Here is a 12,147-nt window from a genome sequence, read left to right as displayed (position 1 = left end):
TACCAGTGAGAATATGTAATTTTTTCATGATCTCCTGATTGTCACCTTTCTCTCATGATACAATTACATTTTATTGTAGCAAGTGCCTCACAAACCAATTGTCAGCACTATTTACGTATTGCAGAAGGCAGAACAAAAGTTCATGTTTAATAAAAAGCCACTGCATTTTGATCTTGGTAATTACTGAGACTTATTTTAACAGTTTTATTGACTTTTGTGTTTTTACCACTTTTGCAACAAAACAAAGAGCCATTTTCCTTGACATAGTATTTCCCTTGCAGTAACAGCCAGCACTTAATCCACACTAATTTAAGTAGATTTTTTCCTTTTTTGTAGTTTTTCAGTTTCATAAACTTAATTGAAATATAAAAGAAGCCATTTAAAAAACTTATAGCTATATCCTCTGATATAAAATTCTAATTATTACCCACCAGAATTTTCAGTTTCATCAAATTCAAAGGATGTTTGTGGTGAAACCATTTTTATATGCAGAGATAGAACATAAAACATTTTTTTCCAGTGAGCCTCAATCAAAAATATTCTGTTCTTCCCTTTTGATTAGAGCACTTTGATTATGAGTAAAAAGAAAACACTAAGAATAATATGCATTCTTAAGACTTTAGCTAATTTCTGTTAACAATATGATCAGCCTCAGTACACAGACATTAAGATGAATCGGGGATATATTTTATAGCAGATCAATATTTACTGAATAATGACTTTATTTCTGTAGTATTTTGAGTACACTAATATATTTGATAATTATATAGGTTCACCATATGTGACCACACCTTAAATTTTTTATTTTTAAATTAAGTTGACAGATTTTGAAATACTGCAAAAACCAAACTTGAAAATGATCAAAAGCACAGTATGATAATGTAAACTGTCCTGAACTCAGTTTTCCTAAATGATCAAGGATCGTTTCCACAGTTGATTGCTTCCATAACAAAAATCATTTTTAAGTCCAGAATGAATATCAATCTCATGGCCCCAAATTTCTCTCTTTTTAGACAGAATCCCCTCATTAGTAGCTAAAGATATTTCTTGTTACTCTATACATGGATCTAATTATTTAACAAAATAAATAATGAACTCTGGACTTGTAATTTTTGGATAAAGATACTTAAAAAGAAGTCAGTGGACCAGGAAACATATATAGTTAGATAAATAAAACGTTTCTATGATTCAGTATTCAAAGGAAAGTTATGAATGTTTACTTTTTTAAGTGTTATTTCCCTCAGTATAAGTGGTTTGTGCCTTTTAAATTTAGTAGTGATAACAAAAATATGTTTTGGTTAGGTATTATAAAATAGCACATCACCATAAGAATCTCAGCAAACTTATAGCATCTTTTTGCAAAAAAACCCAGAGGGATTTATCCAATACTGGGTTTTACTAGGCATCATAAACTGTTCCCTATAAGCTGAACCTTCTTCTTGAAGTCCTCAAATACTGTTACTGGAGTTAAATTGGAAATGAACTTTTTGTCAAGGTAGTAGAGATGTTGATATTTTTTCCTGAAAAGCAAATCTTTTGGGACATTTGCCTTGATCAAAATGATACTATGTATAGCTGATATTACTCTCTAGTAGTTCTGAAGGCTCTGGCATTGTCATATTAGAAGAATCTTACCATCAGGGCTACCTCAGTCTATTTATGCCATCCATTGGGATGTAATGTCCAAAATTCACTGAAGGAAACCATATTCAGTAAGAATGCTTATTGAGGTGAGCTAAAGCTCCAGAATTCCTGGATGACAATGCTAAAGCCAAGCTAGAAACCAGCATTACAGGAGGCCTCAATTCAACCCTTGAATAAGCCATTTCCTCAAGAGCCAGCAGTGGATCCTTTCATCAGTTTACCAATATCTCCCTCCTTATTCTGATGCGTGAATCCATTTTGTAATTTTATAGACACCTGAGCACAGTGAGCCACTCATCCTTCCTGAACACTTTACTAAGGCAGAGGAGTAGCTGTAGGTCATAGTTAAAATGTTCAAGCTATCCTAATTTCAGACAAGAAAAAGTTTGTTTCTTCATTCACCCGGAATCTGAGGTTCGTATAGCAGATCCAGGGGTGAATAGATTATTACTGGTAGTAGTAATCTTTGTATTGAACTTAAAAGCTTACAGAATTCTTACTTGAGCTTTAATTCTCAAAATAATTCTATTAAAGTTGTCTTCATATTTCTTTTCTGTATGAGAAAAAGAATATAAATTCTTAATAATAAGCACATTGTTGCTTACTGAATTTTAGGAGTCCAAAAGTATTCCTTATTTTGTAGAACAGTATGACGTGCCAATGAAGAGTTAAACAAAAATTACCTTATTTGAATAGCCACTTTCTGGAAAGTGACACACATTTGGATAGTATCCTTCTGTTTGATTATGTGGGATACCCAGAGTGTCTTCTATATTTACTTTTTTATCTTTGAGAAAAAGTTTTACTCTGTTCACAATTAAGGGTTAGACTTCATGATCCCACTTCACTCTTACCATTTTAAAAGTTTCCCTAGAAATAGAAATTTTCCATAAATTGGATATCATTTTGTTTATTATATAGACGTGTTCATGGCAGCACAACTTAACCATCCAGCCAACTGACAGCAAATCCAGGAGGCACTGTCTCTTCCAGGAGGCCTCAGAGAGGACTGAATATATTAGACCGAATTCTGTTTGTACATCAGAGGCTCCCAGACCAAAAACTGTTATACCTAAGGTGCCTAGCATATAGGAGGCACTAAAATTCTCAGTATCTCAACTAATCCTTTCTGTCACAGAACACATCTCATAATGATTGCCAAGCCAGTGTTTTATTAAGATAGAACTATGTACAGCAGCCTTGGGAAACACTGTTTCACACAAGTGGTATGATGGGCATTTATTACCAAGATAACTTCAGTGGAAAACTGGCTCAGAAGGTGGTTACACATGAATTTTTCTAGGAGTTGGGGAGAGTTGAGTGGTAGAAATAAAGAACCCCTGAGTGACCAGAAAGCAATTCCAATTTTCAGGTTACTGAGAAGCAATGGCTTTGCTATCCTTTGACAAGCTGGAATCCAGGAGGAGGGATGAATAAAGAATGGTGTTGTGACAGCTTAAACCTAGCCACAAAACACCAGCATATTTTAAAGGGAAGGAGTGAACACACTTGGCAATAGAAGCTAAAAGTTGAGAGACTACAAATTAAGGCTCTGCTTGCTCAGCCAATGTAATTCATTCTCTAGTTTGGCACTGGCTACTCCATTATTTCCCCTTGTACTGTTCCTATCTTCTGCCCCCTATTTAACCCATGAAAACAGGTGATGGCACTTTCAGCTGCTGTAAACATGAAGCTGCTGAACAAATACTTCACATAAGGATCTTCACTGTGGCTTTCAGTCTTCCAACTGTATTGTGGCATCTGCCCTGTGTCTACTTCAAGGTTATTGAGAGTCAGTCATCCCCCAGATAACAGCATGGTGTGAAAAAGAAACCTCAGAGACAGCAAGCTTGTTGTAGAATTTAACCTCTGATACTGGTACACAGTATTAGATGACATGGACTGTTATTCATCTGCTCAAAGGTTAACTTACCTGTATAAAAAAGTAAGCAACACCATAAGCTCCTAATTATGTTCACATTAATTAGGCTCACTTCAATGATAGAAAACTAAGATTCTAATTAATAAGAATTTAAACTAAAAAGATGTCCTGGATCCACTCCCAGCAAAGGTTAATAATGAATTCATGTGCAGTTTTCATATGTGACAGTTTTCTGTAAAAATGCTGTTTTCAGTCAGCAAATTATCTATAGAGATAATTTCTAAAGAGTGCATGACAGTGACACTAATTTTTATTGGTCTTGTCCTATTGAGGAGAAGAGGCCTGAATCTTGCCAACTACTGTACTTTTCTGTAATTTCCATTTGTTGGTTTCCTCCTTATTTCTTCCTTTTTTCAAAGCTTGGCAAGTATAAAATTTTCAAGAATCTGGACATGAATGCATTTTTTTTTTTTTTTTACAAGTGTCAGACGTTTTCCTTATATATTATTACTTACTCTGTATCAACAGGTTGATTCACGAAAGGCTGCAACAAAGCAAGTCAATCAGATGCAAAATAGGTTACTAGAAAAAAAAGGCCACAGTGAGAAAAGTGCTGAGTCCTGTGCAACGTGGAGAAAAGTGCAAGAGGAGGAGAAGCTGACTGGGTTGTCCAACAGTGAAACAGCACAGGTGAGAGGCGTTTTGTTGTTGTTTCCCTTAATATTATATTAGAATATGCCCTTTGGGAGTAAAGACTTTTATTTTTCTCCTGAGGGCCAAGGTTGTACAGTTTTGTTAAATGAGAAAGGACAGAAAATATCCTATCCAGTGGATAAAATCAAAGCAGCCAAAACCAGTTATCATAGAAACAGAATGACAGTGAGCACACTTGCGTGCAGATCTGATTTCTTTCTTTAGCCCGAGAATCTAACGAAGTGCACTTGAATTTGTTATGCCGTCTACGATCCATGAGGGACTCACCGTATTCCATACTGTTACGTTGGCTCCTCCAGTCTAACTCATAAACAGATGTGAGAGGGTCCCTGTCACTGTGGTTGTATTTCAAAATGACGGACTTTTATATCATCTGATCATTTGTTTGGTTAGTGACTCACCTTTAGCAGATGCCTCATTCAAGCAACAGCAAAAGTCTGTCCTAATTTAACCTTTTTTGACAAGGAGAAGCATACAAGGTATTTATATCTGCAGTGAAAAAAAATTTTTCTCAAAATGGCTAACATTTTATATGATTTCAACGTCATTTTCCAAATGGTTTCAGGTAGTTTACAATATGGAACAAGATAATGCCCCCATCTTCTATCTCCCCCCATGCCCCCCCCCACCCAAAAAAAACAGTTGGTTAATCAGGCAGCTGGGATGTTAATCATTAAACTGAGCACTGAATTTAGCTCTGAACTTCCTGGCAGCCAAGGCAAAAATTAGAAGCCTACAAGTTAGGCATTTCTTATCTAACTAGCAAGCATACAAGTGTATCTAGAGAGAAAAATGCTTTTTTTCGTACTAATAGGAATCTCTTGCATTTATTCTGTTATAAAACCACAGTAGCATCATTTCCTTTTTATTTTATTTTCAAATTGATACAAAGGAATCTACTTCAAGAGGACACATTTTATAGTTCCCATTTATAAAACTGAAGACAAATGTTGCTTGGTGACAAAATTTAGATATTCTTGAGTGCTCTTTTTCAACCCTCCATTGTATAACTACACCATAATCTGCATATCCATTCTCCTATTAGTGGGTACCTGGGCTGCCCGTGTCTCAAGCCACCATGAATATAGTCACTCTGAATATTCTGACACAAGTCCTTTTATGGATATGTTTTGTTTGTCCTGAGAAGTGGAATTGCTGGGTCATGGGGCAGATGTATGTTCAACATTATAAAAAGCTGACAAATACTTCCCACTTTATACTCCCATCAGTAACGTATGTGAGTTCCAGTCATTCCACCTCCTCCCCACTATTTGGTGTTTGTCAGTCTTAATTTTAGTCAACGTGTGTATATTAGTATCTCGTGGTGATTCCACTTATCTTTATCTGATGACCAATAATTGTGAGCACCTTTTCCTGTGCTGACTGCCCATTCATATACCTTCTTTTGTGAAGTGTCTTTTCAAGTTTTATCCATTTTTATTTGAATGATTGTCTTTCTATTATTAACTTGTAGGAATTCTCTATATATTCCACATATAAGTCTCCTGTCCAATGTCTACATTGTAGATATGTTCTCCTAGTGTGCAGCCTGCCTATTCATTTACTTAACAGTGTCTTTGATGAGCAGGAAGTATTTGTTTTTATTTGAAATTCAATTTATCAATTTATTATTTTTTTCTGTAAAGAAATCTTTGCCTACCTCAAGGTCACAAAGTTACTTTGCTATATATTTTTTTAGAAGGCTTATAGTTTTAGCTTCCATACTTGGGTCTGTGAGCCATCTCAAATCAGTTGGGTATGGTGTGAGATAGGGGTTGAGGTTCCTTCCATATTGAAAGCCAGTTTACCCCAGTACCATTTCTTAAAAAGATTTTCCTTTTCCTAATTAAATTTCTTTGGAGCGTTTTTCAAAAGTCAGCTGACTATATAAGCATGGGTCTATTTCTGGACTCTCTTTTCTATCAGTGTATTCCACACAGTATCAATTACTGTAGATTTATAGCAAGTTCTGAAATTAGGTAGTTTAAGTCCTTCAACCCCTTTCTTTTCTTCAAAGATGCCATGGCCATTTTAGTTCCTGGTCCCCTCCATAAAACTTAAGAATCACCTTGTCAGTTCCCACTAAACAGCACAGTGGGACTTTAATTGGGACTACACTAAATCTAGAGATCAGTTTAAAGGGAAATGAAATCCCAGCAACATTGAGTCCTCCAGTGCATGAACCTGAGACTTCTATGTGTTTCTTTCAACAATGTTTTGTAGTTTTTAGTGTAGATATCCTATACATCTTCTATTAAAAGTATTTCTCAATATTTTGGTTTTTAATCCTATTGTATGTCATTTTTTCAAAAATTTTATATTCCAGTTATTTGTTCCCGGTATATAGAAATAAAATTGATTTTGTATATTGACCTTGTGTCTTGGGATCTTCCTAAAATTCACTGATTAGTTCTAGTAGTTCTTTTGTATTCTTAGGATTTTCTACATCATCAATCATGTTGTCTGTAAATAGAGTATTCTTCCTTTCCAACATGTATGCCTTTCATTTATTCCTTTCATGTCTTATTACACCTGCTGGGACCTCTAGTACTATACTGACTACTCAATATAGTAATGAGAGTGGGCATCCTTGTTCCTAATCTTAGGGGGAAAAGCATTCATTCTTTCACCATTAAGTATGATGTTAGCTGTAGGTTTTTCCTAAATGCACTTTATCAGGCTGAGGAAATTTCGTTGTATTTATAGTTTGTTGAAGAATAAATTTTAGTCATGAATGGGTATTGTTTTGGGGGATGTGTCGAGATGATCATATGATTTTTCACCTTTACTAGTATAATGAATTGCATTGATTTTTGAATGTTAACATTTTATTTCTGGAATAAATTCCATTTAGTCGTGATGTGTTGTCATACTGAATTCAATTTGCTATTTCTCCGTTATGGATTTTTATATTTACATTGTTGAGAGAGAGTGGTTGTTAAATTTTCTTTTCTCTCAATATCCTTGTATGGTTTTGTTTTCCAGTCATTATATGTTACATTAGAGGGAAGTGTCTATTTTCAGAAAATGTCTCAGTAAGATTTGCCTTTCATAAAAATGACAGTTTAGAAAGAAAACTATCTAGGTCTAGAGTTTTGTTGTAGTAAAATTTCAAATTATGAATTTACTCTCTATCACAGATAATAGTGATTATAAGATTTTCTTTTTCTTCTTGTGTCAGTTTTGGTAATTTGATCTTTCAAGGAGTTTGTCCATTTCATTTAACTTGTCAAATTTGTCAGCACTGTGTAGTTCATGATATTCTCGTTATACTTTTAATGTCTTCTTTATCCATTCCTGATAATGGTACCTTTATTCATTTTGCTTTATAGTGACACTGTCTCCCCAATCGTAAACCATGGAAAGCATTGGTCTTTTCTGCATCACTATAGTTTTGTCATTTTGAGCATGTCAGTATAAATCAGATTATACGCTATGTAACTTGTTGAGATTGGCTTTATTTCTTTCACCGTTACACCCGTGAGATCCATGCAAATTTTGCATCTATTGATAGTTCATTCCTTTTTATTGCTAGGTTGTATTCTGAGGTATGGATGTAGTGTTGAAGAACATATGAGTTTCTTCCAGTTTTTTGCCTTTCACCATTTAGTATGACGCTAGTTGTAGATTTTTGGTAGATGTTCTTTATCAAGTTGAAGTTCCCCTCCATTTCTAGTGTATTGAGAGTTATTATGAATGGGTGTTGAATATTGTCAAATGCTTTTTCATATCTATTAATATGACCATATGATTTTTCACCTTTATACTGTTACTATGGTGGATGACACTGATTGATATGTGAATACTGAAACACTCTTATATTCCTTGAGTCAACCCCACTTGGTCATGGCGTATTATTCGTCATTGGGTTCAGTTTGTTAGTATTTTGTTGATGACTTTTACATCTCTAATGAAGACTATTGGTCTGTAGTTTTCTTTTTATTTTATTGTCTTTTTCTGGTTTTGGAATCAGGTAATGCTTGCTTCATAAAATGAGTTGAGACATCTTCCAATTTCTGGAAGAGATTGAATAGAATTAGTGTTTCTTTTTAAATGTTTTAGAGAATTCTCCAGTGAAACCGTCTGGGCCTAGAGATTTCTTTTCCTTTTTTAACTATGAATTCAAGTTCTTTACTAAGACTATTCAGATTATCTATTTCAAGAGTGGACAGACTTTCCTATAAAGAGCCAGACAGTAAATATTTAGGTTTTACAAGTCATATGGTCTCTCTTTTGTTCAACTATGCATTGTAGTGCAAAAGCATCATATACAATAGGTAAACAAATGAGTATAGCTGAGTTCCAGCAGAACATTTATGGCACTGAAATTTGAATTCCATGTAATTTTCAAGTGTCACAAAGTATTTTTTCCAGCCATTTAAAAATGTAAAAACCATTCTTAGGTGGCAGGTTCTACAAAACAGGTGTTGAGCTGGATTTGGCCTGCAGACCACAGTTTACCACCCCCTAATCTATTTCATCTTGAGTTATTTTTGATAATTTGTGCTTTTCTAAGAATTGGTCTGTTTCGTCCAAGCTGTTATATTTTTATTTGTAGAACTGTTTGTAGTATTCCTTTATTTAAATTCTCTAAATGGAATTGAAGCCTATAGTAATATTTCTTTCCAAATATCAGTAGTTTTCTCTCTTTTTTGGTCAGGTTTATCAATTTTATTGGTCACAGAGCCAGCTTTTGTTTGAGTTTTCTCTGTTTTGTCAATTCCATTGATTTCTGCTCTTTATTTCCTTCATTCTGCTATGTATTTATTTTCTTTTTTTCTAGTTGCTTGAGGTAGAAACAAGCCTCAGTTATTGAATTGAGACTTCTTTTTTAATATAAGTATTTAGTATTAGAGATTTTCCTTCTAACACTGTGTTAGCCATGTCCCATATATTTCGATACGTTTTCATTTTCATTCAGTTCAGTATATTTTTAAGTTTCTCTTGGGTCTCTGACCCATTCAGGAGTTTTTAAAATTTTTCAAATGTTTGAAGATTTTCCTGTTCTTTCTTTCTTTCAGCTTGATTTAGGTGTATTTTCCTTTTCTTTTCCTATTTCAGGTGGAAGATTAGGCTACTGATTTGAAACCTCTGTTTTTTCTAATATAAGCATTGAATGCTATAATGACCTACTAAGTCCCATTTTAACTGCATCCCATAAATCCTTATATAGTATTTTAATTTTGTACTTTCCCATGAGACTTCTTTTGATGTCTTGGTTATTAGAAGTGTGTTGTCTAATTTCCAAATGTTTAAAGATTTTCTATTACTGATTTCTAATTTATATTATTATCTGAGAACATGCTTTGTATAATTTTGTATTTGTTAAGGTTTATTACATAACCCCCAGGATATGGTCTATCTTGGTGAATATTCCAATTGCGATCGAAAAGAACATGTACTCTTCTGTTTTGGAGTGGAATACTCTATAAATATCAGTTAGATCCCATTGGTTTGTGTGATCTAACCTTGCTGTTTTTGTCTAGTAGTTCTCTGTTAATTACTAAGACTGATGTTTTCTAGTAAGGAGGATTGTGAGCTGCTGCCCCTTTGCTGTCCCTTGCTTAATGCAAGGCAATGGTGGTCAGTAGGGTTATGTACCAGTAAAACTTTACTCACAAACAGGCAGCTAGCCAGTGAGCCACAGTTTTCCAACCCTAGCCAGACTGTCTCTCCCAGTCACAGCTCTCAGTAAACTGAAGACGGCTGGTGGTTAAATCCTTTGATGAGTGCCTTCCCATTTGACATCATTTGTTGTTGCTTAAAGAGAGGTAAGGTATTTAGGTCGCACAAGAGATGATTCTATCTTGAAATTTTAGTAGTTTGACTTCTGTTCTTACCTAGACAGGGATAACTAGATCATCCACTTCTACATGTAACTTATATGTAAATGCAGTTTAGGTTAGCTTGCTTGTGGCGCTCAGCCTTTAGAAATATGATTTGATGGTGTATTTCTTTTTCTTTGTGCAAGAACAATGCTTTATGGGCCTACTGGAGTAACCATTAACTCATTTTGCCTTTAGTGAATTAAGCTGACAAAACTTTAGGAACATTGCATGCATGTGACTTTGTTAGCTCTCAGGCAGTAAAGAGTAGTTTATAGTTATCTCAATAATTTATTTCTTTTTAATGGAAAAGCTAAAGAGCCTTCGAGACATCTCTTTTGAAACAGTGAAACTGAAATTTGTATAAACTGCTTGATTCCTTTTTGCTTAGGAGTTTAGGGTGAGCATCTTTTCTTAGATAAGCTTCTGGACAAATAAAGATTTTTACCAGCTGTCTTCTCGAGATCTGTTATGGGAAGATGTCAGTCAATCTCTGGTGCTCCGGCAGGAGGCTACAGGGGGCAGGCCACTAGCTAAGGCTAGTCTGTGGGTGCACAGCACTTGCACCACCATCTTGCTCCAGTGCTTCTAGTATCTTTAATTATTACCGACCAAAAGAAGTCCTTCTAATTATAACTCTCTTATCCCCATAAGATTAAGCCTGTTTCTTTTTCTTGCCAAAAAATTCATTTTTTCATATTCTATCCTATTTTTAGATTATAAATTATTTAAGAAATAGCCTACTTCTTGGTTTAAAAGAACCAATCAATCAATCAAATTAACCAGATTTGGTCGTTTGATGCTGGTAAGTACATAAACACTTAAAATCAAGAACCTAAAAATAACTTCTCAGGAAAATAAAAAGCACACAAAAACTTGATCTTGTGTAACAAATTTTATTTAGCATTCTTATAGAGTACACAAAATAAACACTTGGATAACTCAAACCTAACAAACACATATGTATTTTCTCATAGGAAAGCACAAGGAGAAGACAAAAATACTGCGAGTCGCAAGAATTTCTGAATGGAGTAAAAAGTTCTCCACAAAAATCCAGCTGTATACAGTTCCCTAATTCATTTTATGAACCCCATCAAGATTTTACCAGTCCAGATATGTTCAACAAGTCAAGCTCTCCATCTTGCTACACGTCCACTTCTACAACTGGTATGGAGGTCACAGAATTAGACAGTTCTACAGGATTTTGGCTTACAATTTCCCAGTTTACTCTTAGTGAAGAGATAAAGGCAGATGTATATTATTATGGCTTCACCATTCTTCTTCTTTTGATATTAGTATGTCTTGCTTTATATTTTCTCTAAAGATATCAAATAAAATCCTTTTGCTAATTTAAGTTTCCAGTTCTTCACAGAAATGTTGCATTCTTATTTCAGGCTTTTCTCCCAGACATTTTCAAGGTAAGTGGCTTATAAAAAGAGGAATGCTTTATATTAGAGATGGTGTAATGATAGAGTTTGGAAAATACTTTTTAAGGTTCAGATCACCTAGGAAATCTAGAAAAGGGGTTAACTTTTTTTTGATCAAAGGAGAAATCTGAAAATTAAAATGTTAATAGGGACAATTTATCTTAGAAAAAATGTTTAAATACATAGATTGACAGATGTTTCCAAAAATTTTATATAGGCTGATATACTATATAGCTGTCTTCTAAAATATATTACTAAAAGCTAGGCACATTTTATGAAATGTGTTTAATAATTTGCTTACCTTACTACAATATGGACATTCACCAAATATGACGTTAAAACTCTGTCTACTAGTCAGTAGTCCTCTCAGCCACTGAAGATTTTAAAAAGAGAAGAAAGGGAGCAGTGTCAACATGATTACATATTACAGGTACTCCAAATAAATTTTTCTTTTTGAGTGCATCATATTTTTATGCCAGATGGTTTGCCTTCTTAATTTTCTTTTGCAAGAGTAAGAGGAACATCTCCTGAGCCAATAACAAACTACTAAAATGCTGAATAACAAGGGGAAACCAGTATGGATTTCAAGGTCTATACCACTGATTTATATGCAAATTATAGGCCCCTTTAAGAATCTGATAAAAAGTATGCACCT

The 12,147-nt window shown here is 34.3% G+C and overlaps 2 protein-coding genes across 6 annotated transcripts in view; one reads left to right on the top strand and one right to left on the bottom strand.

Annotated features, from left to right (window-relative positions):
• VRK2 (VRK serine/threonine kinase 2) overlaps positions 1-11,387 on the top strand; it is a 97,018-nt gene extending 85,631 nt beyond the window's left edge. For all 3 annotated transcript variants that reach the window (XM_060026557.1, XM_060026558.2, XM_060026556.2), the window contains exons 12-13: positions 4,055-4,216; positions 11,043-11,387. In XM_060026557.1, coding sequence (XP_059882540.1) covers positions 4,055-4,216; positions 11,043-11,387 — 507 coding nt within the window. The remainder of the gene's footprint in view (positions 1-4,054; positions 4,217-11,042) is intronic.
• FANCL (FA complementation group L) overlaps positions 11,357-12,147 on the bottom strand; it is a 78,314-nt gene continuing 77,523 nt past the window's right edge. For 2 of the 3 annotated variants that reach the window (XM_060026559.1, XM_060026560.1), the window contains 2 exons: positions 11,794-11,865; positions 11,357-11,491 (listed from right to left, as the gene is read on the bottom strand). In XM_060026559.1, the coding sequence (XP_059882542.1) occupies positions 11,456-11,491; positions 11,794-11,865 (108 nt within the window). In that variant the 3' untranslated portion in view covers positions 11,357-11,455. The remainder of the gene's footprint in view (positions 11,492-11,793; positions 11,866-12,147) is intronic. The other variant, XR_009521449.1, reaches the window with a different exon arrangement.

Source organism: Delphinus delphis, chromosome 12, assembly GCF_949987515.2.
Source record: "Delphinus delphis chromosome 12, mDelDel1.2, whole genome shotgun sequence".
Classification (NCBI taxonomy): Eukaryota; Metazoa; Chordata; class Mammalia; order Artiodactyla; family Delphinidae; genus Delphinus; species Delphinus delphis.
This window is presented reverse-complemented; position numbering and strand designations above follow the sequence as displayed.